Source organism: Lepidochelys kempii, chromosome 1, assembly GCF_965140285.1.
Source record: "Lepidochelys kempii isolate rLepKem1 chromosome 1, rLepKem1.hap1, whole genome shotgun sequence".
Taxonomy (NCBI): domain Eukaryota; kingdom Metazoa; phylum Chordata; order Testudines; family Cheloniidae; genus Lepidochelys; species Lepidochelys kempii.
In genome coordinates, this window is record NC_136380.1 from 324,811,267 (window position 1) to 324,836,584 (window position 25,318).

The 25,318-nt window shown below is 41.1% G+C and overlaps 1 protein-coding gene across 1 annotated transcript in view; it reads left to right on the plus strand.

Annotated features, from left to right (window-relative positions):
* Positions 1-25,318, plus strand: part of LAMB4 (laminin subunit beta 4) — a 104,003-nt gene that overhangs the window by 69,723 nt on the left and 8,962 nt on the right. The window contains exons 17-28 of the mRNA XM_078852687.1: positions 850-970; positions 2,049-2,226; positions 5,181-5,324; positions 5,846-6,077; positions 7,547-7,704; positions 9,777-10,001; positions 10,410-10,630; positions 12,458-12,554; positions 13,461-13,836; positions 15,930-16,090; positions 21,518-21,723; positions 22,679-22,882. Of these exons, the coding sequence (XP_078708813.1) occupies positions 850-970; positions 2,049-2,226; positions 5,181-5,324; positions 5,846-6,077; positions 7,547-7,704; positions 9,777-10,001; positions 10,410-10,630; positions 12,458-12,554; positions 13,461-13,836; positions 15,930-16,090; positions 21,518-21,723; positions 22,679-22,882 (2,323 nt within the window). The remainder of the gene's footprint in view (positions 1-849; positions 971-2,048; positions 2,227-5,180; positions 5,325-5,845; positions 6,078-7,546; positions 7,705-9,776; positions 10,002-10,409; positions 10,631-12,457; positions 12,555-13,460; positions 13,837-15,929; positions 16,091-21,517; positions 21,724-22,678; positions 22,883-25,318) is intronic.

The following is a 25,318-nucleotide window of genomic DNA, read 5'->3' on the forward strand; positions in this document are numbered from 1 at the left end:
AACATACTCAGAATTAGAACAGGGCATGTGGCCTTTCGCATTGCTGCTACACCAAAGAACAGAGCAGCAGTAGGATGCAATCTGAGGGCCTGATGCAGCAGTCCTGATTTAGGCAAAACTCCACATAAGTCAAAGGTTTGCCTGAGTAAGGAATGCAGGCCCAGCTCCTGACAGCAACCCTTTTGGCTACTGGACCAATAACTCGACACAATGTTGGTCTTTAGAACCTACCTCATTAAAGAGATGAAATATTGGCCAAGAGACCCCAAGGATGTCCTTGGCTTCGCCTATTTTCAGAACTGCCTTAAAGTTTTTAACTTGCACTTCCATAGCTAAAAGAAGGAAACAGCTTCAGTTTAATGTCTCAGCCAAAGAATGGTAGGAAGTGCACAAATGTGAATAACGAGTTACAGACTCCACAAATATCCTCAGAATGACCAGGTGGACATTGCTCATGACAGATCCAGAACTGGGATACCAGCAAGAAATAGAATGTTTTTAAAAGTTCATCATCTTAAAAATCACTCTACAGTGATCATTACAGTGAAGGAATGGTTGCCACTTATTTCGATGAAATTAAGCCATCAAATGGATTATTTATTATTTATATTATTGTCACACATAGGAGCCCCAGTCAATTGCATCCTCCTCCATCTCAAACTCCCACACAGGATCTAGTCTCTCCCGATCATGTGTGTGTAACTCCCGTTGTTAATAAGGCATGTGAACACAGAAGACTTATCCAAATCTTTATTTACATCCTTTATATATTTTCTTAAGCAAATACTTTATACCTATTAACTCTCTGATAAAGGAATATTGACTCCTATATTTATTCCTTCTAAACAGAGTTGCACTTCTACATACTCCTTTCTGCTTAGACCCAGGAGTAGAGTATTTTGTAGATGTTTATTTATCGCAGCCTTCTGCCTCTGATCCAAAGACTATATCATACATCTTGATTGATTCAGTAAGTAATCCTGTTACATATTTCTTTTTAATAATATTTATACCTGTTTCACGCTCCTTGACAGAGGCATATTCAAAAATATTTTGTGAACAGACTTTAGAACTCTTATTTTAACCATTTAAAATAAAATTTTATCCAAAAAAATCAGAAAAGCATGCCTGTGGTTACACTAATTTGTACTGGGTGTACATATTTTCATGTTCAAATACAGATTTGTATTTGTGTTCTAAGTTCTGTGTCTGAATATTATAACTGTATGTCCAGTCACAGTATTTGCACACGTTACTAGCCAGTTGGTTGTATAATTGATCATTTGTTCGTTTACTGATGATGTGCAATCATTAGTAGGGTAAATGCACACAGGTCTTTGGGCACAGCTTCTCTACAAAATCTAAGCTAATATGTGTGATCCTCATGGAAAATCTTGGATATGTGTAGAGATGGATCCTGGAGTTTGGATCTAAATCTAGATCTGAATTTTCCCAGAAGTGTTCATATTTGAGTTTTGGAATGGTTCATTGCAGAGCTGGGAGTCACACTTGAAATTCATATCCAAACATTTCCCAAGTTTAAAGGAAGTTTTGGAGGGGGGTATTTGGTTTGTGCTCATTTCCAGATAAAATTTTAAAATAGTTCAACATCAGTTTCTCTGATAATCTTCGTAAAACTGAGTTTGATGGAAGGGGGAAGGGGGAAGAATGAACAAGTTTGGACTTCAGTTCTTCAAACTACTTTTCTCTCTCTCAAGAATGCATGTAAAAATGTTGGCCAAATTCTGCCTTTAGATTCACAAGTGCAGCTGCCGCTGACTTCATCAGCAGTTCTGTACATACATCATTCTGAGGACATACCATAATTTGGTTTTCTATATACATAATGCAGACTCATTTATCTCAAAATCTAGGGCAACACCCAAAACCTTAGAATAAATGGGGATTTGGGTGATGGAACAGTAAGATGGAAGGTCTAGAAATGGCTGAGCTCAGGGTTTCCAACCGTGAAGCGCAGAGTTGAAGTAGCAGAGTTTGGTAAACTACAGTTTTCTGAACGCCCTTTCCTTTCTTTGTCAACTCCAAAGCTTGGACTTATTCCCAGAATCAGTTCTGCGGAGAACCTGTGCAGTCAAAAAGATCTAGATGAGTACCAGCAGTATCACTGTGTCGAAATTGCTTCAGAAGTTGGACCTCATATTCTACCTGAAGTATGTGCAAGGCTCACAGTTAGCATGTCTGCTCGTATTCACAATGGAGCAGTTCGTAAGTATCTGTACTAACAGCATGGTACAGACACTTCTACTGATGGCTGACTTTACATCAGTGGTTCTCAAACGTTTGTATTGGTGGCCCCGTTCACACAGAAAGACTCTGAGTGCGACCCACCTTATAAATTAAAAACAATTTTTTTTTATATCTAACACCATTATAAATGCTGGAGGCGAAGTGTGGTTTGAGTGTGGAGGCTGACAGCTTGCAACCCGCCCCCATGTAATAACCATCCAATCCCTTGTGGGGTCACAACATCTAGTTTGAGAACCCCTGCTTTACATGCTCTCGGTAGACTATTGTTATAGGTGCGCTATAACTGCGTAGATATAAATAGTTAATAAATAAATACAGTGCCAATAGATGGCACTCCAGAGCATGTTGCATAGTTTCCTGGATTTTGTAGGACTAATAAAACTTGTCGTGCACTTCAAATGGCTTCCTCTGGCAGCTGTTTGCATCAGCACTGTTTGTTTGCATGATCAGAGCCTAGGATTGGTGCTGGAAAAAGATAGCACGACTGCCATCCTTTCACCCATGTCCTACTGTGGCAGGAGCCAAAAGACTCAGAGAAATTTGAGCTGAAACAGTGATTCCTAATCTGGTGGCTGTTAGCAAGTGCTGCAAAAATACCCACAAGTCATACTTAACCTGGCTTGCTCAGTATGCTGAAAAGTATTGTGTGTCCTTCAAACAAATGTCTTATTGCTTAGAATGAGCAACCCAGTTCAGATAAAATAGGCTCCAAATATGACCCTTTCTTCAATCTAAACCAGAAAATATTTCTGCCATTTGAAAAATTCATTGCCACTCTGTGAGTGGCTGTGCACATGCATTTGTGCATGCGTATCTGTGAAAGAGAGCAAGAGATTAATTCTCACACAGAGAGCTAGTTGCATAATGGGGAAAACATTCACAAGTAATTTGTACACAACTGACAGAAAATAATCATCAAATGAATTATCTGCTACATATTATTCCACCATCTATAGTGCAGGTTAAATTATGAGGGAAAAATCATTGCATCCCATAAAATAAGCATTGCCGCTAGGGCCTACAAATGCTATTATGGCTAACAAAAATGTGAACATTCATCAGGTACATTACTTGCAACAAATAATTCAATCATGTCTAATTATACAACTCTTCTCTTCCTGGTGGTAACCAGGACAGAAAGCAGAATTACCACAAGTGATGTAATTATCAAGGTATTTCCATTTTTTATTTTTTTGCTGAAACATGATGATTTGTGATTTGCTCTTACCACCTCCATTAGTTGATGATGTCTGTAAGTGGATTTGTGAGCAGGTTCAAAGTCCAAACATTAGCAAACCTCTCTTCAAAAGTATTAGCTAGAGCTAGACCTTAACCAAACACCTCAGACTTTGAGCATATTTATATCTGGATCCAAATTTGGCAATATCCTGAACTTTATAGATCCAGATTAGAACTTTAAGGCTCATGTTGCTGACTGGTCAAATAGTTCAAAGCACATAATTTGGTGGCAGATAAACCCCTGGTTCTCAGGACTCAGACTCTGCTTTGTTCTCTTAGCACATCTCTGGTAACTCTAAGTATAAAAAGAAAAGGAGTACTTGTGGCACCTTAGAGACTAACCAATTTATTTGAGCATGAGCTTTCGTGAGCTACAGCTCACTTCATCGGATGCATACCGTGGAAACTGCAGCAGACTGTATATACACACAGAGAACATGAAACAATACCTCCTCCCACCCCACTGTCCTGCTGGTAATAGCTTATCTAAAGTGATCATCAAGTTGGGCCATTTCCAGCACAAATCCAGGTTTTCTCACCCTCCACCCCCCCCCCCCCCCACAAACTCACTCTCCTGCTGGTAATAGCCCATCCAAAGTGACAACTCTCTACATAATGTGCATGATAATCAAGGTGAGCCATTTCCTGCACAAATCCAGGTTTTCTCACCCCCCCCACCCCCATACACACACAAACTCACTATTCTGCTGGTAATAGCTCATCCAAAGTGACCACTCTCCCTACAATGTGTATGATAATCAAGGTGGGCCATGTCCAGCACAAATCCAGGCTTTCTCACCCCCCCCCTTTTTTTTCCGGGGGACACACACACGCACACAAACTCACTTTCCTGCTGGCAATAGCTCATCCAAACTGACCACTCTCCAAGTTTAAATCCAAGTTTAACCAGAACGTCGGGGGGGGGGGAGGGGGGGAGGAAAAAACAAGGGGAAATAGGCTACCTTGCATAATGACTTAGCCACTCCCAGTCTCTATTTAAGCCTAAATTAATAGTATCCAATTTGCAAATGAATTCCAATTCAGCAGTTTCTCGCCGGAGTCTGGATTTGAAGTTTTTTTGTTTTAAGATAGCGACCTTCATGTCTGTGATTGCGTGACCAGAGAGATTGAAGTGTGTGTGTTTTTTTGGAGGGGGGTGAGGGGGTGAGAGAACCTGGATTTGTGCAGGAAGTGGCCCAACTTGATTATCATGCACATTGTGTAGAGAGTTGTCACTTTGGATGGGCTACTACCAGCAGGAGAGTGAGTTTGTGTGGGGGGGGGGTGGAGGGTGAGAAAACCTGGATTTGTGCTGGAAATGGCCCAACTTGATGATCACTTTAGATAAGCTATTACCAGCAGGACAGTGGGGTGGGAGGAGGTATTGTTTCATGTTCTCTGTGTGTATATAAAGTCTGCTGCAGTTTCCACGGTATGCATCCGATGAAGTGAGCTGTAGCTCACGAAAGCTCATGCTCAAATAAATTGGTTAGTCTCTAAGGTGCCACAAGTACTCCTTTTCTTTTTGCGAATACAGACTAACATGGCTGTTACTCTGAAATCTAAGTATAAAACCTGCTAAGGAGGGGAAAAGCATGAAAATAGTTAACTTCATTTTTCATTATATATATATTTTTTTATATAGCGTGTGTATGACTTTTTCTTGCCAACAGCATGCAAGTGCCATCCACAAGGGTCCCTGAGCTCCAGCTGCAGTCAACTTGGAGGCCAGTGTCAATGTAAACCTAATGTTGCGGGCCGCTGTTGTGACAGATGTTCTGCAGGAAGTTTTGGTTTTGGTTTCCATGGATGTTACTGTAAGTAGTAAACAGTGAACATTAAACAGTGGTTCATATAAAAGCAAACTGAATCTTTACCCATTCCTCCAAGTGAACCTCATTTGAGATTCAAAGAGCACAATTAGCTTTCCTCCCAACCCCCACTTCCATATGACTCTGCGCTTCCTGGCTCCCAGTGGCAATGGAAATGGAAGTGCTGAAAAAAGGATTGCTCTGATGGTAATTCCAGCCTGATTGGAAACAGACAATTCCAGAAGGCTTATTAGAAGGCTCTTCTCGTGTGATTCACAACCCACTTGTGCAGGCCAAAGAGGTTCAGATAAGCTAATGCACACCAAATTTTCTGGGATTTCCAGCCACTGATGTGCATGAACCTACAGTGATAATATCAAAAATGTTACGCCTACAGCCCCTGCTGCACATCTAAGTGAAGCCACATCTCAGTCTTATGGCCTCAGATGGTGACCAGTTTCAGGAAAATACATTTAGAATTTAGCTGATCCTTAACATGGCATCTGCTTTTTCTTGTGTTTATCTAGCATGTGAGTGCCATCCTCAAGGCTCAGTGAGCACTATGTGTGATCAGCTGACAGGACAGTGTTCATGCCGCCGAGAGGTTGATGGTCGATGCTGCAATCGGTGCCTGGCTGGGTATTTTGGGTTTCCCAACTGTCGTCCGTGTCCATGTAATGGCTACACAGAGCTTTGTGACGCAGCGACTGGTGCATGTCTTAGCTGCCGTGGGTTTACAACTGGAAGTAGGTGTGAAAGGTATGCAAGGGCTGTCATCTAGAAAGTGTCTGAATGGTAGTGGATAGTTTGATATGCATCTTTGGGTGTGAGGCAGTGCCATGTCAAACCTTTAGAGCTGGGTAGCCAGAGAGTTGCAGTTGCTGGCCGAGAGCCCAGCTCTGAAGGCAGCAGCGGAAAAGTAAGGGTGGCAATACCATACCATGCCATGGTGCTGCTGGCGTCAATGCTGCCTTCAGAGCTGGCCTCTCATCCAGCAGCCACCGCCCTCCGGCAGTTCAGCTCTGAAGGCAGCGCTGCCGTCAGCAGCAGCACAGAAGTAAGGGTGGCAATACTGCAACCCTCCTGCAATAACTTTGCGATTCCCGCACAACCTTCTTTTGGGTCAGGACCCCTACAGTTACAACACTGAAATTTCAGATTTAAATATCTGAAATCATGAAATTTAAACTTTTAAAAATCCAATGACCATGAAATTGACCAAAATGAACCGTGAATTTGGTAGGGCCCTACCTATGAAGTTCTGTGTGCTACCTGCAGGGACCTGAGTATCTTTACTCCACTGAATTCAAGGGACGCAGCACCTGGTAGGAGGCGTGAAGCACCTCACAGGATTGACTCCTCAGTATCTTGATGCATGTGAAAAGTGCTGCATATATCTTAGAATTGTGAATCTTACCAATTATTAAAGGAAATTTTCCAAAACAATAATAATTCTCAATACTTGTTCTCTTACTTTGTGTTTGCAATAATCCTTGAGGCGCCTAAATGAACAGTTCTCTGTCTACTGGTTTATAGCTTTTCCATATGAATGACAAATTATTTCCCCCCTATGTTTCTAATAGGGCTGGAAATCGTTCTTCTTTTTGTCTGTTCTTGCAGCAACAGAAGTGATGTCAGTACAGCTTTGGTACAGTAATAGGGCTGGTTGGCTGATTAGTTTAGTTTGGCTGAGTCATCTCCTCTCATTCAGTTTAAGGAGAACTTCCCTTTGCATTCTATGGGGAGTTCTTCTAGAAAATGGTTTAGACAATAGGAACCTTAGGCTATGTTTTGAGTTCTGCTGGCCGACTAGCTGTCTTAGAAGTAGTAGAACAAAAATATGGTGGGTCCTTTATAAATAACAGTTACTCAATGCATCAGAGATCGTGTGGGAAATTTAAAATACATACATTTAGAAAATTTTACATTACCAATTAGATTAAAAGGGTCTCTGAGGAGGTGGATGATTGAGCCAGAACTATTTGGCAATGCCCCTTGAACATAAAATGAATAATTTGCTCCACGTTTGGGGAATACAGCAGTGTTTCTAATTCCTTTAATCTCTTCAAGCCTGGACACTTCTGTACCAAATAATGGGAGTGGCATCATATTAAGTGCTATCATATTTTAAAACATGGACTTGAATGAACCAAGCTATTGGCATGGACTGAGAGGTATATCTGTCAGGAGGATAGTTTAACGTGTCTCTGTGGTGACTGTTTTGACAGGTGTGTCGATGGTTATTATGGAAATCCTCTCACAAGAGAGCCTTGTCGCCCATGTATGTGTCCAGAGTCCCCTGAAAGCAACAGATATTTTGCACATTCCTGTTACCAAGATCCTCACACTTTGCAATTAGTCTGCAATTGTCATGAGGGCTACTCAGGTATGAAACATATTGTTTAATTTTCAGCATATTACAGTTCTTAAGGAAAGATTGAAAAATTACAACTAATTCCCACCCATCTGCTCAGCGACAGAGTGGAATAATGAAAATAAGGTACATAAATAAGGCTAGTGTCTGGTTTATTGGGACAAAGGGGGAAATCATGTAGTAACTGATCATCCAGCGACAGCAAATAGTACTACAAAATTAATGTTCCAACAAGGAACTAAGGAAACCAGAAGAAACCCAAGAAAACTGGACTCAGTGAAGCAATTAATTTATTTTTACTTTCATTTATTACTGATTAAACCTGTTGTCTGTCCTTCTATTAACTCCTTATGCATTAAAGCTCAGATTTGAGAAAGTGTGCTCCAAGATCGGCCGCTCAATCTGCGACTCTTCGGGCAGATCCTCAACTCGTGTAAATTGTCATAGCTCCACTGAAGTCAATAGAGCTATCACAGTTTATAATACCTGAGGATCTACCCCTTCACACCCCATTTTCAGTGGTGCTGAGCTAAAGTCAATGGGAGTTGCAGGTGCTCATCCTCTCGGAACTAAACAAGCCCTGGATACCCAAAAACTGAGGCACCCAAAGACTAAGTAGTGAACTGTTTTGAAAATGTTGGTTTAAAATGCTGCCCCATAAGAGAAAAGCTCTTTATACGTGAGTTTTGACCTGATCTCTCAATCACTGCAGAGTTTTTTCTTACTTCGAACTATTGTTTTGCAACTGGGTGGTTTTGTTCTGGGTTATTTTACATGTTGCTGTTTTGGTAGCAACTTGACTCTATTTCTTAGTGTCAAATTAGTCTTAATCTCCAGGGGGGAAATGAAAGTGCTTTTCCACTGCTTTGTCCATCAGAATGAAACCAGCTTATTTTTGTGAGATAGAAAAAATTACCTTAAATGAACGCTTAAAACAGAAAATAAAGTTAGCTGGTGTTTCTATCCAAAGATCCTCAGGAAAAACATAGTTGATACTTTTTTCTTTCACCAGCTATTCCTAAAGGAGAAGGAGTCAGGTAGAAATGGCAGTGCTAGCCTTATTTCCTATTTGTAGCATGTATTTAAGACAAAACCTTTCGTTCTCAAAATATGCTGCCAACTTCTGACATAGTATCCACCTTTACTTAGTCAAAACTAAATAGCAAGACATGCAAACACTGTGTCAAATTCCATAATCTTTATTCAGGTCAAATGCCCTTTGCAGGCCTGATTAAACCCTGAAGGATTGTACTTGTTCTGACCAGTACTTATCCAGGGGACTTCTGCCATGAATAATTACTGCGGATCTGGTCGTACCTCAAAGATCTGCACTCAGTGAGAGATCTCCACAGTTAGTCACCTGTCTGCAATATCCCACTTCCTAAGAGCCTGTGAAAGGCTCTGGAGACTGTTATGGACCAAGACCAGGGAGTGGACAGGTGTTGGTTGGGACTGAGCCAGCCAGAGGTAAAGTGGAGTCACACTGGCCCCCAACCAGCCCATTAAGATTTCTGAGATAAAGTAATGTAGCCTCTTGGACAGCTGCAAGTAGGAGGGGCCCTGGAACTCCATTGCAGCTGTAATACCAGGGTGAGGAGGCCCAGAGCCAATAAAGAAACAGAGCCTATATGAGGATGGCCCTGGCTAAGTCACTCAGGAGCTGGAAGGATCATGGGGATCTGTTGGGTTCTGGGACAGATCTGTGGCTCATGCCATGAGTGTGGAAACCCCCTAGCTTCCCATTGGGTGTTTGGGGGGAAATCTCCTCAAAAAGATTCCTTCAGAATTTTCCAACTCCTAAAACCACTCTCATAGGGACTTCCTTGGTAAGAGATGTTGCGGTGGAGGAGGGAGGGAAAGGGCTGCACATTTCCAGCCTCTGGCCAATGTGGTACATATAATCTTAACCTACTGTACAACTAAAATGCAACAATGTCCAATTGGATGATATAAGGTTACTTGGGAAACTTGCATCTAAATCTAGGTTATCACAGGCAGTAGGAATTGTCAAACAGTTTTGTCAAAAAATGATTTCACTTGTGTTCCTAGCACTCAGCAATTGATTTTACCTTCCTTTCTGGCAGGCAATCGGTGTGATGAGTGCTCCAGTGGGTTCTATGGGAATCCAGGAAGACCAGGGGCTCAGTGTTTGCCATGTTCCTGCAATAATAATATCAATGTGATAGATCCAGGATCCTGTAACAAGGTTACAGGAGAATGCTTAAAATGTTTATACAACACACAGGGACCAAACTGCCAGTTCTGCAAACCAGGTCACTTTGGGTCAGCACTTCTTCAGAACTGCAGAAGTAAGTAAACAATTCAATTGCAAGTAGATATTATCACTAAGAACTAAGATCTGCCTTAAACAAATCATGGTGCACAGAGGGGTTGGTTTTTACAGAGCTAGTAAGACACATGATGGAAACTGGACAATTTATGTAATACTGTCTTCAAAGTGCTGAACAAAGACTCATTAATTGTGCCTGCACTGTCAGTTAAATTGCCATTCCTAGTCATTCTTCAAGAATTCCTCCCAGGGTATATGGCTCATATGAGAGAGTCCACTATGAAATGAGATGTAGTACAGTACTATGCTCTAAGAAAAGAAGCAAAAACTTGTTCCCTTCACAGAGAAATAAGAATTAAAGGTATTAAAATGCATTTTTAACATTCTCTTATTTTACCCAATATAATAACTGGCATTCTCTTTCCAGGGTGTACTTGCAATTTTTCAGGTGTGAACCCAGCAATATGTCCACCTGGAAATGGAGTTTGCCTGTGCAACCGAATGACTGGAGTATGCCCTTGCTTACCTAATGTAATAGGTTCTACCTGTGACCAGTGTGCTTCTGGCTACTGGAACATGTCTAATGGAATAGGATGTCAGTTCTGTGACTGTAACCCAAGAAACTCTCAAAGTAACCAGTGCAATCAGGCAAGATAACGACTCTGCTAGATGGGAGATGTAATGTTTGAAGTTACAGGGACATTTTGAAAGAATCTCTCATAAATTATCAAAATCTTTTGTTTTTCTCATTGTTAATAACAATTTCTTAGAAGTTTGAAGCTGTCACAAATTAATTTATCTTTTTTTTTTGTTTGGGTGCATCATACAATACATGCTGTTTTGTTATGGAGGGTTTGCTCATGAACAATGAGCTCTTTGCGTTCATGTATCTTCCTGAAATGGAGCACTGAAGCATTTTGTGTGGAAATGGCACACACAGATTATATGCCTTTATAATAAGGGGGAAGGGGGAAGAATTAGTCAAGTGTGTAAGGGGGAAGAATTAGTCAAATTTTGAACCCAACAGGCAAACTCGACAGTGTCCTTTTAAGTGTTTGTTTGCATGTGGTAGTAACTGAAGTCATGTTGTTGTAGCCACGTTGGTCCCAGGATATTAGAGAGATAAGCTGGTTGAGGTAATATTTTTGACAGAGGCCACTTCACTTTGAATGGTCTCTCACAATATGTTAACTACTTGTGCTAAACAATCCATTCCACCTCGCATTTTGCATCTGAAGAAGTGGATTTTTACCCACGAAAGCTTATGCCCAAATAAATCTGTTAGTCTTTAAGGTGCCACTGTACTCCTCCTTGCATTTTGCTGTGACACTGGGAGGACCTTTCGCAGAAGGTGATCCAATAAAAGATATTGCCTCACTCATCTTGTCTCTCAAACTGAAGTCATGTCATTGGTTTATATCTTATCATGAAATGAGTTGTGTTTTATCATATTTAATCTATATGTACTTCATAGGGCTCAGGGGGGTCTGGAAAAATCCAAAGTTTTTCCAAGGCTGAATCTGTGGTTGAAATTCTGATCCCTTTGAAATCAGTGGGAGTTTGGCCACTGACTTCTACGGCAATGGGATCTTATCCCATAGTTCTAACAAAAAGAATTTCAGATTTATTTTATAAGTGTTTTCTGTTTGTTTGTTCTTTAGTTTAATTGTTGGAATTGTAATTTTTCCTAGTCAAATTAGATCTTAACCTTTCGAAAGTTAGTACAGATTTCACCAGTTAATTTCACCAGGTTAATTTTATTGTTTTAATTCCAAAATATGTTTTCTGGGACAATTTGCATAGTGTAACCTTGAGCTTCTAAGTTACAGTTACTGTATCCCGAAACTGGGATCTAAAGATCAGTAGTTTAGCCTGGAAGGAATAAGAATTAGATGAAGCAAATTTTCTATATACAACAGAAAAACCCTGCCTTAGATGAGCTGAAAATAGCCAGGGGATAGCTGAGTTTAGGAACGTCTACCATTCATCTTCTCAGAGGTCAATAATGAGGTCTGGCACATGTGAAATCCTTCATCTCAGTAAACTAAGGGCATTTCCATGCATCCATTTTGCTTTCACTTCCATCTGTGTGATTTCCCAACTTTTAATCATATGTCACTAAGCAGCTGGAGCATGGTAATATTTTTTGGGAGATTTGAGTCAATCCTATAACTCATTCTGTTCTTAAAAAAAGCATGAGAACAATCCCACTACATCTTTTGTGCAGCTGTATGTCATAAATCACAGAGGAAAAAAATGTATCTATTGAATTAAATGTTTATTCAGTTGGCTCGTGCTATTTCTTCCAAATCATATTCCTGAGACAAAGTGGGTGAGATAATATCTTTTATTGGACCAGCTCCTGTTTACCACACTCACCTTGTGTCTCGAATATCCTGGGACCGACACAGCTACAGCAACACTGCATACATAATCATAGTACTGGCAGTTGTTTACTGAAGGCTGTCTTTGCAGTTCACAGGCCAATGTCCATGCAAACTAGGCTACAGTGGAAGACGTTGTGATGAATGTGAGGAAAATTACTTTGGCGATCCACGGATGTATTGTATTTGTAAGTATTATTAGGGGGGATGTAGTGTATCAGAAATCACAATATTTTCTGTAAATGTTAGACCTTCATCTGAATATAATAGACAAGACATACAAATAGAGAAATAGTTTTGATTTAGCTTTTTTTCTGGAATATGGATTAAAAACCATTACATAATATTTACCATGTTTGTCACCTGTAAGGTTATCATAGATTCATGGAAATTAGAGTTAGAAAAGACCTGTTAGATCACCAAGTCCATGTCTATGCAACTCCAGCATTGTTCTCTATGGTACATTTTACAGCATTTTGATTAGTCTAGTTTAAATGACCCATGAGATGTGGCATTTAGCCGTTCTCTAAGGAGATTATTGCCCAGCCTGACAGATCTCACTGTTAGATAATAATAGTATATAATGGTGCATAAAAGAAACCTGTCGTACAATGGTTCATAAACTTTTTCCCACTACAAACCCATCTTAGTGAATTATTTCTGTCCAGGATCCCAGACAGCATGGAGGACACAATTTTGTAGAGCAAAATGCATTGTGACCTCACACACTGTACATGTGAGGTCATACTGTGAGGAGCAAAATGGTGTCCTCTACACAGTAGGGGTTGCCACAACCCCATCTGCTGATGACGCAACCCCATTGGAGTCACGACCCACAGTTTGGGAACCACTGGTATAGCAATTATTTGTATAAAAACTGTGTTTTGCTTATTGTGATCAACATGGCAATAGTGTTTAGGACTAACTCCCTTAGGTGCCTTGAAAATCCTAGCCTAAATGGCCCAATACCAATTTGTCAGTAAATGGCAAAAAAATGTTTATTTGTATTGAATTGCATTATCTTTCATGTTTTACCCCTATAACTTAACTAACAACTAAAAGAAACAATGTCATGTTCCTGTCTCCCCCTGTAGCATGTATGTGTAACCAGGAAGGAACTCGCAACCCCAAGTGTGACAAAGAGACTGGAGCTTGCAACTGCCGCATTGGTGTCACTGGAAAGCTCTGTGATCAGTGTGGTCGAGGCTTCAAACAAGAATTTCCCATATGCTCTCGGTGTCACCTTTGTTTTGATCAGTGGGATAATGAAATTACTACCCTATCTCAAACTGTTCAGGGGTTCATGAGATTTGCTGCAAATCTAGAAGATAAAAGAGACACAATGCCCAGCTGTGATATGCGTTTCAAAGGCTTAGAAGATAAGATTTCTGAAATAGAAAGAATTTTAAAAACTCCTGTTCTTTCATTGGAGACATTCTTAAACATCAAGGATTTTCACGACTACATTCGGTAATATTTTCTCTTGTAGAACAGAAGGGCGTTATAAATGTCACTGAATTGGAAAAGCAATCCTCCACTGTACTTTAATAGTTGTGCAATGTATTTATAGTTCTGTTTGTGATCACCATGCAAATGCTGGATTGTCAATTAATGATCCTAAATCATCAATAGATTTATTATTGTGTATCCTATTAACAGCTCAAATCCTCAGCTGCATCACAGCACTGTCGGATGCAGTTGAGGAGAGGGGGGGCCAAGTTGGCTATAAAACACTTTTTCACTTCCCTGAACCCAAGGTCAGCTTCAGGCTGGTCCATCACACCAGCATAATTTAGAACAACTGCAGGTCTGCTCTGAGCTGTGCCCAGCTGGAGATTCAAGCAGTTCCAAACTTTAGGTGCTCAGAGAAACTGAACTTCCAGCTGACCAAAATCCTTTAAGATGCCCACAAAGCCTGCAATAGCCGTAAGAGCCTTTCAGTGAGCAAATACAAGCACCCCAGAGTCCTGGATTGCGTGTGCCTGAGACGCCGGGCTTGTCTACACTTACAGCCCTGCAGGGGCACTGCTGCACTGTTGCAGCTGCATCGCTGTAGTACTTAGGGAAGGCGCTACCTTCACCAACAGGAGGGCTTCTCCCATCTGCATAGGTACTCCACCTCCCTGAGAGGCCGTAGCTGCGTCGACAGGAGAAGCCCTCCCGTTGACATACTGCTGTCTACACCAGGAATTAGGTTGATGTAACTACGTCGCTCGGGCCCGTGGATTTTCCACACTCTTGGGCAATGTAGTTATACCGACATATGTTTGTAATGTAGACCAGGGCACAGACTTGCACATAATTCAAGTGCATGTATAAATCATGCCTTTGCCGTACACTTTCCCTGAAAAGCAGGGAGGCTTCTATACTCACAAGGGAGTCAGTATCTGAAGCTACATATAATAAATACATAGATTAATAACTGACTAATGTACAAGAGCATCACAGCATCAGGATGTTATGCTAATATATAAGTGAAACTAATGGGTATTGGTATCCCATCAGAATAATGGGAGAGGTGAAGCAATCATGTTGACAATCCAGTCAGAGCAAGGTGAGCACGAAGGGAGGAAAGGCTCCAGTGTAGCACGTCCTAAAACTTACAGTTAAAAACACTTCAGAAAGAAGCTCCAGGCTGGGAGGAAGCATTGGAAGAAGGAATGGCGCAGTGACTAAGGCTGAGTCTACACTACACAGCTTTTAGCGACACTGCTGTGTTGCTATAGCCGTGCCGCTAAAAGTCGTGCAGTGTAGCCGCTGTTTGTCAGCTCTCCTGCTGACAAAATCTTCTAGCCCCAATGAGCAGGGTTAGCTTTGTTGGCCGGAGAGCGCTCCTGATGACCAAAGCACTGTTCACATCGGTGCTTGAACGACAAACATTTTGTCTTTCAGAGGGGTTAAAAAAACACACACCCCTGAAAGACAAAAGTTTTGCCGACAATTGCCAGTGTAGACATAGCCTCAGGACCCATAACAGTCAGGAGATTCACTTGAAAAGACTTTAAGAGGCCTGGATTTAACACCCAGACTTTCAAAAAGCGTGTGATTGCAAAACTACAATGGCATGCTGCAAACAGGTATTTGCATGCACAAATAGAGTGGCTGAATGCCTAATTAGCCAATCAGATATGCATTCACCCACTCTGCACATGCAAATTCATATTTGAACATGTGAATCTGGGGGTTTGCCAGGCGTTTGGTGTTCAAACATTTTTGCGGGAGCATTGTCTGCATCCTTCACTGGCAATTTTTAACAAAATTCCATGATTTCAAGCATTTGAGGAATGGAAGATTGATAAATCTCCACAGCAGGTTTTATCATGACCAATCTGAGCTTGAAGCACGCAGAATGGCATCCTTTCAGAAAGTGTCAATAAAATTGGGAATGTAAATGCTGGCTTTTTTCACTTAGTCCTCTGACCTTCCTAATATGATGATGCCACAAGTGAATGTTTCCTTCTGGTCTAGGGTAAACAGTTGTCATCTAAAATAACATGTATCTCATTCCTAGATTAATAATAAATCTTGAATGATTACTGTACAATTGCACTTTGCTCCTGTAGACAAAAAGTTGCACAAATGGACCTATATCGCAATAAAATGGATGAATTTCCCAACCTGAATGGGATCATACATGACATTAGGAAAGAAGCTGACCAGCTATATGAAAGCCTGAAACAGAAAATACATCTATATCACAGTTTGAATAATTTGAGCCACAAAGGTAAGAAGACCAACAGCTAATCAAAATAAGAGAACATTTTTCATGACGTTTCACACAATTTTTCTCCAATTTATTTTGCATGGTTTTAAACCCTCAGATTTCAGCTTTCCATAACATCTCAAGAGTTTAAAAACTGCCATCATTTTTTCACATATCAACTTGCAAATCCACTTCTAGCTCAAAATTCCATGACTTCAAGCATTCAGAATTTAATACAGAAGTACCAGAGCAGCCATGTAAAAAGGCAGAAGAAGGCCTCAAAAGCCCCCTGATTTATAATGGGTTGGGAGTTAAGAGGACCTGGGTTCTGTTCCCTCCTCTAACATTGACTGGCCTTAGTAATATTTTGTAAAGAGCTCTATAAATGCAAACATTATTTAATTAAGAAGCAGGTCATATCAATAGCATACACTGTGGCCAAAAGGGCTAATGTGATCATTGTATGCATAAAGAAGGGCGTCGCGAGTAGGAAGGTTATACTACCTCTATATTTGGCAATGATGCAACCATTACTAGAATACCGTATCCAGTTCAGGTATCAACAAGTCAAGAAGGATGTTAATAAACTGAAGAGGGTTCAGAAAAGACATTTTGTATAGGGATAGACTCAAGGAGTTTCATCTATTTAGCAAAAAGAAAAGGAGTACTTGTGGCACCTTAGAGACTAACCAATTTATTTGAGCATGAGCTTTCGTGAGCTACAGCTCACTTCATCGGATGCATACCGTGGAAACTGCAGCAGACATAATATACACACAGAGAACATGAAACAATACCTCCTCCCACCCCACTGTCCTGCTGGTAATAGCTTATCTAAAGTGATCATCAAGTTGGGCCATTTCCAGCACAAATCCAGGTTTTCTCACCCTCCACCCCCCCACACACAAACTCACTCTCCTGCTGGTAATAGCCCATCCAAAGTGACAACTCTCTACACAATGTGCATGATAATCAAGGTGGGCCATGTCCAGCACAAATCCAGGCTTTCTCACCCACCCCCACTTTTCCCGGGGACACACACACACAAACTCACTCTCCTGCTGGCAATAACAAAGCCCGTTGCCAACTGTGCCCACATATCTACTCAGGGGACACCATCACAGGGCCTAATAACATCAGCCACACTATCAGAGGCTCGTTCACCTGCACATCCACCAATGTGATATATGCCATCATGTGCCAGCAATGCCCATCTGCCATTTACATTGGTCAAACTGGACAGTCTCCACGTAAAAGAATAAATGGACACAAATCAGATGTCAAGAATTATAACATTCATAAACCAGTCGGAGAACACTTCAATCTCTCTGGTCACGCAATCACAGACATGAAGGTCGCTATCTTAAAACAAAAAAACTTCAAATCCAGACTCCAGCGAGAAACTGCTGAATTGGAATTCATTTGCAAATTGGATACTATTAATTTAGGCTTAAATAGAGACTGGGAGTGGCTAAGTCATTATGCAAGGTAGCCTATTTCCCCTTTTTTTTTCCTACCCCCCCCCCCAGACGTTCTGGTTAAACTTGGATTTAAACTTGGAGAGTGGTCAGTTTGGATGAGCTATTGCCAGCAGGAGAGTGAGTTTGTGTGTGTGTGTGTGTGTCCCCGGGAAAAGGGGGGGGTGGGTGAGAAAGCCTGGATTTGTGCTGGACATGGCCCACCTTGATTACCATGCACATTGTAGGGAGAGTGGTCACTTTGGATGAGCTATTACCAGCAGGAGAGTGAGTTTGTGTGTGTGTGTGTTTTTGGAGGGGGGTAGGGGGTGAGAGAACCTGGATTTGTGCAGGAAATGGCCCACCTTGATTATCATGCACATTGTGTAGAGAGTTGTCACTTTGGATGGGCTATTACCAGCGGGAGAGTGAGTTTGTGGGGGGGGGGTGGAGGGTGAGAAAACCTGGATTTGTGCTGGAAATGGCCCAACTTGATGATCACTTTAGATAAGCTATTACCAGCAGGACAGTGGGGTGGGAGGAGGTATTGTTTCATGTTCTCTGTGTGTATATAAAGTCTGCTGCAGTTTCCACGGTATGCATCCAATGAAGTGAGCTTTAGCTCATGAAAGCTCATGCTCAGATAAATTGGTTAGTCTCTAAGGTGCCACAAGTACTCCTTTTCTTTTTGTGAATACAGACTAACACGGCTGTTACTCTGAAACTCATCTATTTAGCTTACCAAAAAGAAAGTTAAGGGGTAACTTGAAGTCTAGAAGTACCTACCTGAAGTACAAAAATTTGATAGAGGGTTCTTCAGTCTAGCAGACAAAGGTAAAACAAGATTCAATGGCTGAAAGTTGAATCTATATACATTCAGATTGGAAATAAGGTGAACATTTTAAACAGTGAAGTTAATTAACCATTGGAACAACTTACCAAGGCTTGTGGTGGTTTTTCTAACCATGGCAATTTTAAAATCAAGATTGGATGTTTTTTTCTAAAAGATCTGCTCTAGGAAGTATTTTGGGGAAGTTCTATGGCCTGACTTCCCATATAACATAGACTTGATGATCACAGTGATCCCTTTGGCCTTGGAATCTGAATCTGAATATTCTCACAATATACATCTGGGGAAAACAGAGCTCAGAGTGGTGAAGTGCCTTGCTTAACATCACAGAAAATTGCAGTTTTAGAACAAGGTTCCTGTTCGCACTGCATTCTTAAGTGAATTATGCTTAATATTAACGCATGCTAAGTAGAATCTCCATCAGCTGGTAGGAGTAGCAGGAATGATATCCTCATAGGCCAGCTTCTAGAGAATGAGGCAGAAACACTGAGCAGATGTTAGTCCATCCATTAAGAGCAGTGGAGTACATACAGTACAAACCACCCTACTGATTGATCAAAACAAATAATGCTCAAGACAAGAAAGATCTTGGATTCTGGAAGCCTATGGCTGGAATGTCAAACACCATACAATACAATAAAGAACCTAACTCTTATTTCTATAATACTGTCAGAAAGATGTAAATTGATTCCAGCCTATAGAATATGTGTACATTCAAAGTGGGCTTGCTGTTGTTGTTGTTTTATTAATGTGCTCAGTGCTTACATAAAGCAAAATACCAGCACTTCTCTAAATTCAAAGTTTCTTGCTGTTTTATTTCAATAAGAATAAAATGGAGCTAAATAAGATTAAAAGAATGAAACAGAGGATGAAAGATAAAGCTGAAAGAAAGAAGGAAGGAAAGAAAACGACTAATTGTAGATGATCCACTCTGCCACACCCCTTTGTGCCTGACTCCTCCATTCAGGCTGGTGCACTAGTGTTTCAGCACAGCATGGTGCTATTCCCACACTGATCACTTCCTGCTCAGATTTTCTCAAAGCAATCCATAAAGCTGGAGAAACCTATTCAGAGCAGGGCTAAGAAAGAACATCTTATGCAAAGTGGTAAGCAGGTCACTGATTTATGTACCTTGGTAGCTTAACCCATTGATGCCGTTTGGTCAGCTTCAGAGGCCTTTTCATACTTTCAACCTTTTGGAGACCAACAGTCAGACATTCATATATAACACCCATAATTGAGGTCTCTGGTTTATACTACATACGGAGTCATGGCCCTATGCAGCCATTAGCCCTGCCACCAAGTATCTGACAGCTCCAACAATAAGCACTGCCACCGGGCTGCCAGTTCTCTCGTGAGCCTTCCTCCCTGTTCAGTTTGTTTTTTCTTTCCCTGCATCTATCCTCAGTTTGGTGCCAGCACCACGTCAGAATTGTTTCCCTTTGGTGTGATGTCGGTCTGGTGAGGTTAGAAAGCCTGAGCCATGGGTGGGGAATGGAACCCCACACATCTGTCTTTGCATAAGACCCTGAAAAACAGAGCGTCAGTAGTGCATAGATCTCCTCCTAAGTATTTGTTTGGCTAGCAGTCTAGAGCATGTCAATATTATAGTGGTTAATTAAAGTTGCTGGAAAGACACAAACATCAATGTCCTTAAAATGAATATTCACAATTGATGCATACTCATTAAATTAACTTTCCAGCTCCGGCTTTGCAGCTTGATTCAAAACCTGTTGAAGTCAAAAGTTTCATTAACTTCAGTCAGCTTTGGATCAGGCCTCTAGTATCCAGCTGAGGCCTGGTCTACACTAGAAAATTAGGTCAGCATAACTTCCTTCTCAGGAGTGTAAAAAATTCACACCCCTGAGCGGCGTAGTTAAGGCAGCCTAAATCCCTGCAGACAGCACTAGCTTGATGGAAGAATTCTTCCATTGGCCTAGCTACTCAGGGAGGTGGATCATTTACACCAATGGGAGAATCTCTCCCATCAGCGTAGGTAGTATCTATAGCGCTACAAAGGTGTGGTTGCAGCAGCGCAGCTATGCAGCTGTAGCTTTTTAAGTGTAGACAAGCCCTGTATTTGGTTACGAAAATAGAAACCTATGATATGCAATGACCTATAAATAATATCTCATTGCAATGAAGCCACTTGAGTCTCTACTCCCTGCACACGCTAACAGGGTGGGAGAACACAGTGCAAGCTGTAGTTTTTATGAAACTTTTACAACTTTTTCTTTACATTTTAAGTTTTGCAAAATGTGTTGAGTTTCAGAAAAAATTTCCTTTAAACTATTGTGTTTCAATACAAATTTGAGAGCTTAAGATAAGGAAACAAGAAAGGTTCTTTCTTGAAAGCATTTCTTCTCTTGTTTATGGGATTAACAGGGGAATAAAAAAAATGTAAGAATGCATCAAATCTAAAATTGCATTTTTCCGAAACCACATGAAACCCCAGAAATTTCAATCTCTGTTCTACATTTATGTCCCAATTCAGTAAAGCACCTCTTTAACTTTTAAGTGCTATGATGAATAGGGATAGGATTAAGTGCTTTACTGAATTGTGATAATAGAAATGACCATTTTTAGGGGTTTTTCAATTGGCAAAATTAATTCTCCCATCCCATCCTCAAAATAGCAGAACATAAGAACTGCCATACTGTGTCAGACCAGTGGTCCATCTAACCCTGTATCCTGTCTTCTGACAGTGACTGGTGGCAGAAGTGACTGGATGCTCCATCTAGTCAATAATTCCATCAGCTGATGAGCCCTTGATACAAGTAAATAGCTGTCTGAGTCATTAATCAGAACCCGTTCATACACCGGAATCTTTATTTGTCTGCCCCATATCTTGGACATCCAAAAACGATGTGGGAACCATCCCTGTTGTATCTGTTTTTAGGCTTTCAATAGCTAGAGCTCTAAAATAAAAACTCCATAGCTGGCTGAATAAAGGATTCACAAACCTGACAGAAAATCACAATCCCTGGCTTACCCAGCTTAATTTCCTTTCTCATGCAGAGTCAAGAACCAGCTGACAACCTAGCAAAGCTACTGCCACTCATCATGTATCAAGAATGTATTTGTTAGATACAGTAAAATATGGTCTGCCTCTCATATTAAATGCTATTTCTCTTCATGTAGATTCCTTCAGCAACATCAGGAAGTATTACCAAATGTCATCATTTGCTGTAGAGAAAATCAGTGGAGCAATCCCCATCATAAGATATTCAGAAAACACCAGGGATGGCATACTTGCCATGTTAGGCAATCGAACCTCAAAAGAAAACTATACCTTGGAGCAGCTCAGAATATTCAAGATTCCAGATATCCAAAAACTGAATGAAAAGGTAAAATGCTATGGATTTTATTTTTAAAAGGGAGATAAATAAAATACTTACTTTTGCTGTTGCCAATCAGTAACACTAATATACACTCTTTTTTCTTTCTTTCTTTCTTTTTTTTTTTTTTGTGAAGGAATGTTTGCAATACTTTTAAATCTGGAAAAGGAAATCTCAGGGTATGTCTACACTGCAATTAGAGACCCGTGGCTGGCCTGTGCCAGCTGACAGGCTCACAGGACTCCGGCTGCGGGGCTGTTTTATTGCAGCATAGATTTCTGGGCTCAGGCAGAAGCCCAGGCTCTAAGATCCTGTGAAGTGAGAGGGATCTTGGGGATGAGGTCTTAAAAACAGAGGTACTGTCTGCTCTGTATGGACACTAAGGCCCTGTCTAAAGGTCATATGAGATAAAGCCATGTGAAAGAACCTGGTTACAATTCTGTTGTCTAGCCTGGTTACAAGCATGGTTCAGTTTGGAACACAGATTGGATCTTAACCATGTTTTATAACTCAGTTAGACCTATGGTTTCATGGTTAGGCCATGGCTTTACTCACATAGTTAAGGTTCAGCCTACACTTCAGATGTGAACCACAGATGTAACCAGGCGAGGGGATGAGCCAGCTCTAACTGCATTCCTTGACATGACTACATTTATACTGTACACAGAGCCTCAGCATCCCACAGCACTTTTTGTAAGACTAACTGTTTTCACTGTTGTCATTGTCCAGAAGGTTCCCCCACTTCATCAACTATTATATAGTGTGTGTCAGCTGGCTCACTGCCCACTATCCCAGAGGTGCCTCCCTCTCAGTCGCGTTGTATTTTGTGAAGTATTTTCGGATCCTTTAGGAGAAAAGTGCCATTATAAATGTCAAATATTCTTCCTTGCTCCAGTATTACATTTCAGAATCCTGAAAAGCTCAACACGTGTTGCTTCTTGCCATTAACGTGCTTTTATTGCAGAGTTGTGGGCTACCAGGAAACCTGCCGTGTGTTATAACAGCTTGTGGGGGAGCTTTATGTCGAAATAGCAATGGAAATGAACAATGTGGTGGCCCAAACTGTAATGGAACTCTTCCTCTTTCTACAAACACAGTCAAGAAAGCTGAAGAAACAGACATGCTGTTAAATAATTTGACCAGACACCTACAAGAGTCTGAAAATCAGGTGCTGTATAACCGAATCTAGTGTATTCTGAGGAATAATTTGGCAGCCAAATGTGATGCAGGAATTAAGACAAAGAATCTGACTAATCCAAACGGTCATGTCCAGAAGGTAATTGCACAATTTATTATAAAAGGGACAGTGTCAAAATTAGAGAGACAAGGTACATCAGGTAATATCTTTTATGGAACCAAATACTGTTGGAGAATGAGGCAAGCTTTTGAGCTACACAGAGCTTTTCTTCAGGTCTGGGAAAGGCACTCCAAGTGTCCCAGCTAAATACAAAGTGAAACAGATTGTTTAGCATAAGGAGTTAACACATATTGTGAAAGAGGATTCAGAGTGGACCATTAAAACCTTTGCAGGCGTAGAACAAAAAAAGGGGAGGGTAAATGGTTTACAGATTGTTATAATAAGCCGTCTTTATTAAGACCATGATTTTTCATTTCAGAGTGGTAGCTATGTTAGTCTGTATCAGCAAAAAGAACTTTTAGTGTCTAGCATAGTTATGATTTTAAGCTCCGAGTCTCATGCTATGAAGGTTTCCTTTGAGGCCAAGGACTGAGAGGTCAGATATAAAGTGACTACTTTGTGACAAGTGTTCCCTCACAAGTGGTGCAGTGTTTTTGTGTTTTATCATTTTTCTGTGTGACTGTCTAGTTTCACCCACGTAGTTGTTATTAGGGCATTTAATCCACTGGATGAGGTATACCACACGTTGTGATAGGCATATGTAGGACCTATAGATCGTGAAAGGTGTTTTGTGGGGGGTTTTGATCGTTATAGCAATGGAGAGATGTCTGCAGGTTTTGCATCTGTTGTTATGGCAGGCTCTGGTGCTGCTCTGAGTTGGTGGGTCCTGGTCTGTGGGGAGCTTCCTTCTGATGATGAGATTGTTGAGGTTGGGGGGATGTTTGAAGGCCAGAAGAGGAGATGGGAAAGATTGATTTCAGGATGTGGTCCCAGTCGAATATGGGTTGTAATTATTTAATAATATACCATCTGGGTTCCAGTGTGGGGTGGAAGGTGATAACTAGGTGTGTGTGTGTGTGCGTGCGTGTGTTTGATCAAAAGTTGTTGTTGTTTTTTTCTGTATTGAAGCAGGTTCTTTTGCGGTATTTGAGTGGCCCATTCTTGAAGCGATCTACTTGTCTTGTGGAGTGTCCTTATATGGTGAAGGCAATTTTAAGTGTGCTAAGATCTGTATCCTGGACTTCCTCCTAGGAGCATATTCTGTGGTATCTGAGGGCATGGCTGTAGATGACAGATTTCTTGGGGTGGTTACTGGATCTTTGAAGGTAGGCATGGTGGTCCATGAGGTTCTTGTATACAGTTGTCTGTAGAGTTCCATTGTTGAAGCTGATTGTAGTGTCCAGGAAGTTGATGCTGATGCAGGAGTGTTTGAGAGAGTGTTGGATGGATGGGTGGTGGTTGTTAAAGTTGTGGTGGAAACCTGAAGGAGTTAGGTCATCTGTCCAAAGGATGAAAATAGCATTGATGTATCTTAGGTATATCACAGGGTTCATGGTGTTTTCAGAAATTCTTCCTCAAGGTGACCCTTTTGGGGAGCCATCCTAGTACCCATGGCTGTTCCCATGGTTTGGACACAGTATTTGTTGTTGAATGTGAAATTGTTATGGGTGAGGATGAAATGGATGGGTTTAGTGACGTGTTTGGGGTGGATAGCTGAGTGTTGTCCGTTGTTTGTAGATATTTGAAGGAGGCAGTGATGCATGTTGTCATTGCGAGGGATGTTGCTTTGTAGGGAAGTGACATCCATGGTGGCAATGATGGTATTTGGAGGGAGACTGTTAATGTTGCAGAGGTTCTGGAGGAAGTCAGTTGTGTTCTGGAGGAAGCTGGCCCTTTGTGTGGTGAGTGGTTTGAGGATGATCTGATGAGTCCTGAGATTCCTTCAGTAAGAGTGCCAGGGCCAGATATGATGTTTGTATATCTCGGCAAGCATTAGCAGGTCCCTGGGGTGTGGTCATGGGGGATGAAGTTTGTAGAGTTTCTTTTGGATTTGTTTAGGAAAAGATTTGGTGATATCTTCACACACAAATGTAAATTGTGCTGTGGGATGGTCTTTGAGTTCTTTATAGTAGATGGTGTTGGAGAGTTGTCAGTCGGCCTCTTTAACGTAGTCATCATGGTTGGGAACTACAGTGGTGCCTTTGGCACATCACATCTACCACAATCTCTCCACTGTCAGGAGGACAGCTATGCAGTCCCTGAAATCCAACCACCAGATAGTGATCAAATCAGCAGACACTAAATTTATGATTTATTAGAACAATCTGTAACCCAATAACTCCCCTTTTTTGTCCTATGACTGCAGAGCTGTTAATGGGCCACTTTACTCTGAATGAGCTCTCACAATATGTGTTCATTAGTTATGTAAAACAATCTGTTCCACCTTGTATTTAGCTGTGAAACTCT